This window comes from Corvus brachyrhynchos, unplaced genomic scaffold (genome assembly GCF_000691975.1).
Source record: "Corvus brachyrhynchos isolate BGI_N302 unplaced genomic scaffold, ASM69197v1 scaffold239, whole genome shotgun sequence".
Taxonomy (NCBI): domain Eukaryota; kingdom Metazoa; phylum Chordata; class Aves; order Passeriformes; family Corvidae; genus Corvus; species Corvus brachyrhynchos.
Window position 1 is genome coordinate 1,935,853 of NW_008246057.1, and position 3,900 is coordinate 1,939,752.

General features: G+C 44.1%; 1 protein-coding gene across 1 annotated transcript in view; it reads right to left on the bottom strand.

The window, feature by feature from the left end:
• Window positions 1-3,900, bottom strand: part of RELN (reelin) — a 233,623-nt gene that overhangs the window by 75,457 nt on the left and 154,266 nt on the right. Inside the window, exons 22-23 of the mRNA XM_017745972.1 lie at window positions 977-1,114; window positions 169-355 (exon numbers count right to left, since the gene is read on the bottom strand). Of these exons, the coding sequence (XP_017601461.1) occupies window positions 169-355; window positions 977-1,114 (325 nt within the window). The remainder of the gene's footprint in view (window positions 1-168; window positions 356-976; window positions 1,115-3,900) is intronic.

Here is a 3,900-nt window from a genome sequence, read left to right on the forward strand (position 1 = left end):
CTCTTTTGATTGCTTTGTTCTTTACCTGCAGAGCACAGCTGTGCTGTTTAATGCACTTCTAATATTGTGTGCAGCTAGCTTACTGCCACCTCCCTTTTCTTTGCCACATTATGCTCCACAGAAACCTACAGTATGTGCCTTTATCAGTCTCCCAGCCCTCTTTAGTACCTTATTGAAGTAGAGTGAGGAGCCAGATGAGATGACCCCACAGCCTTCCTCAGGCTTGACGATCTCTCCCCCAATAATTTCCTGCCACTCTGTCTTCAGGGTATCTGGGTTTTCAAAATCAGACATGATGGTTGAAGAAAGGGGATTTTCAGGATGACATTCAGTACCCCGAAACCCTGAATCACACCTAGAAGGAAGTGTAAACACAACACTGACAATTAGTTAAGGTGGTGCACTGACACTATAAAATTCAATGTGAAATAACAAATCATTCTGGGATTGCAGTTTTGTATCATGGAAACAAACCAGAATAACTGGAAAATGGGAAAACCCTGTATCCTTTTTCTAAAAAAAATCCTGTGGTGTCCAGAAAGTTTGAATCTAGCAGAGAGTAGCAGTCTGCGCCCTCAGTGTAGCACCCATTCTGACAGTGGCTGCCAAACTGTCAGAATGGCAGTGCTGAGCTGGTCCCTGGCATCCTTCTGACCCAGTGAAGCAGCTCTGGCCCTGAGCTGGGGTCCTTGTGCCAAGGGCCGGAGGGGCCACCAGGACACCTGCAGCAGGGCAGCCCTGTACCACTGAAAGTTCTTCCAGTGCTTGGATCTGACAAGGATACAGGTTCTTGGACACATTGGTGTGGAGCAGCTGGCTCCTAATGCTGCCTGAATGGTCAACCCCTTGTAGAGCTTTCATTTTTTAATGTTTAATCTAAAAATAAGAACAACAGCCAAGAAAAGGAAAGTATGGAAAATAGTAGGGTACCTAAAGTATCAGAAGACCATTGTTCATACCTGCAAATGCTTCATACCTGCAAACACCGTGGTCACACCAGCCATGCCCGCTGCACATGTTGGGACACTGCTGGCCAATGTAGATGTTGTCCAAGGCCCACTCATCCTGGGCTGTGTAGTAGCACTGACTCCAGCGGAAACGTGTGGCACTGGACCTTAAAACCAATAACAGCGTATTAATTCTCCATTCTTTACAGAATGGTGGGAAAAAAGATAAAATGTAACTAAAAAAAAATGAAGTTGGTATCACAATCACAGCCCAGGCTGCAAAGGCTGACACAACCAAAGACAGATTTTTGCAAATTAACTTCCTAGATTATGCCACTTGCTGCACAGGGCTATATAAAGGACTTTTCAGTGATTGATGACATTTCTGAGGAAAAGCATATTGCAGAGATGTTGCAGGAATTTTGAGCATTATTTTAAGGTAAGCCTCGCTATGAATATTATTGGATTTTTATTGAGTGATGGTTGCAAAATTGGAAAGGTGTATCTAGGGCATGACTTTGTTTTCTATATTTTTGGTCACAGTTAACAGGTTGTAAACCATGTAAACAGGTTTCTCCCGATCTTTATTGTTTAAAAAATTATTAAAGTTCTTGAGCATAAGTGAATACCGACTATTTCCATTCAAGAACAGTTAACTGTTTTTTCTTGGATACAAAAATTTCTTTTTGTCAGGATGATTCTAAACTAGATTTTGCTCACATATCACTGGTGACATTGAGATCACAAGTTTTTGACGAAGATCCCGTGTCATAGCACCTATTTTTTTCTGCACTGTAAATAGCTTGCTCTTGCCCAACAACTCAAAATCTGTAACACCCAAGGTCTGTAGTGGGGAATCATCAAATTAAACTTCTTGCCTACCTAAGCTCTGGATAGTTGTAATATTCTTCAAGCACAAAACCTTGCTTTAGCTTCTCCTTTCTAAATAGTTTATCTTCAACAGCTTGTTTTTCTTTACAATAGTGAATTCAGCTAACATTATCCATTAGAAAATGCTTACTGTTGGCCCTTTAGGAGATTGTCCAATGCAACATTGACATTTTCCATGGGAATGACTCCTGCTAGCCAAACCCAGCCTGACACCCATCGCCCTCAAAAACCAAGGCTGGAGAAGAAAGTGAATCACGAGAAAAGCAATTTTTGTCATCATCAAGCCTTTTCAAGCTGCCCTGCCAAACTGTGCACATCCAGCAGGTTACCAACGTTGGCTGGTGGCCACTCCCAGATGGGGGACACAGAGACTCTCCACTCCGCTCATGTCAGAATGAGATTAAGAAAAATTTAATGCATGTGAAGTGAAACAAAGATGGGAAATTGTTCATCATGATGGAGTAAAAGGGGCTGCTGGCTGCATGATGGGTCTGGGTAAAAAGGGGTGGTGGTGGCAATGTGGGCACTGAGGCTGAATTGCACTGTTGTGGAGGGTTAGGACAGGGAAAGCAAGGTCGACTGAGGAGAATTAAAAATCCAATTTTAAAATGGGACAGGACTGTGTCTGGCCAAGGGCTTGTTGGGGGATCTGAGGATGAGAACCAGGCAGTTCCTATTAGAAGCTTCTTTTCTAGCTTGTTTCTGAGCCATATGGTTATTTTATGAGGCACAGGATATACTGCTGTTATTCTGCTTCAAGATATAAAGCCCTTTCCCCACCTCCAATAATTTATGTAGAATAAGACTTACTAAAATGAATATTGTAAAGGTGGCTGAGCCACCTGCTCACATGTATGGAAGTGAAAAAATGAACAGAGCAGGCCTGTGCAGCTGAAGTGGACAGAGTGGCAATTAGCCACTCTGGCACATATAAGAAGTTTGGTGCATGTGTGGACAAATTTTTAAAACACCAGTTTTGAATTTCTTTAAAAAACAAGTGAAGCTGCCCAAGGGCTTGATTTTTAATTGAAATGACCCTTGTTGCCTGCTTTAAGTATCTGTTTGATATTGCAAATACTGTAAGCATTTTTACAGCACTCAGAGTTAATCTGCAGGGGCAAATCTGCTGATTAAATACTCCCTCAGGATATAATGTATTGATGGGTTACATTACAAGAGCTATGAATTATCCATTAAAAGGGTACAATGCCAGTAATCAGCACACGAAGGACTTCCTAAGCTTGTGTAGGCATAATGGGCAGTCAATATTGACTGCAATTATTTACTGTTTATTTTTGGAGTGCTCTGAAGTCAGCACATCACTTTGGTGCTGAGGTTCATGTTTACATCAATGGCACCACAGAGAACCCTGACAGAGGCTGTAGGCTCTGGAAAGAACAGTAATGACTGGTGTTAACTCTAATGTGTGCTGAGGAAAATAACAATACTGAAACCAAAGAATGGTGTTAGAGCAGGCAAACACACCCCCTGTGAACTCCCAGCACAGTAAAATTGTGTCATGTTTTTTTCCCAGGTAACAGGAGGGAGAGCATTGGATTCGGGCATCTGTTTTGCATCAGGGACAGAGTATGGGTGGAGGTGGGGTGTGAGACCCTGCAGCCCAGGGGTATTTACAGCAAACTGGGGGAGATTTACAGTGATACAGAGGCAATTTCACTGTGCCATGGAAGTCTCATGGTGCCCAACAAGCGGTGGTGCCCCCTAGAAAGAGCTTGGTGCGGCATTGATGGCATTGCCTTGGCCACTCACTGGCTGCTGACAGGTGCAAATGACCCTGAAGGGCGGTTGTGCAGGAGCATCAGGGCTGGTTCTGGGGCACAAGGCTCACACTGACCTACACAAACAGTGGGGAGAGCCAAGCCCTGTGCAGTGACAGAGAACACCTGTGCCCAGGGCAGCAAAACACCTGAAGCCCCAGCTGTGCAGCTCCTCTTTGGGGCTGCTCCCAGGGCTGGGCATGCATGGCAGGCATGGAGCTGACACCAGGGCTGATGGCCCTTACTGGGGCTCATGTGGGTTTCACCTGACCAAAATGTTTCCA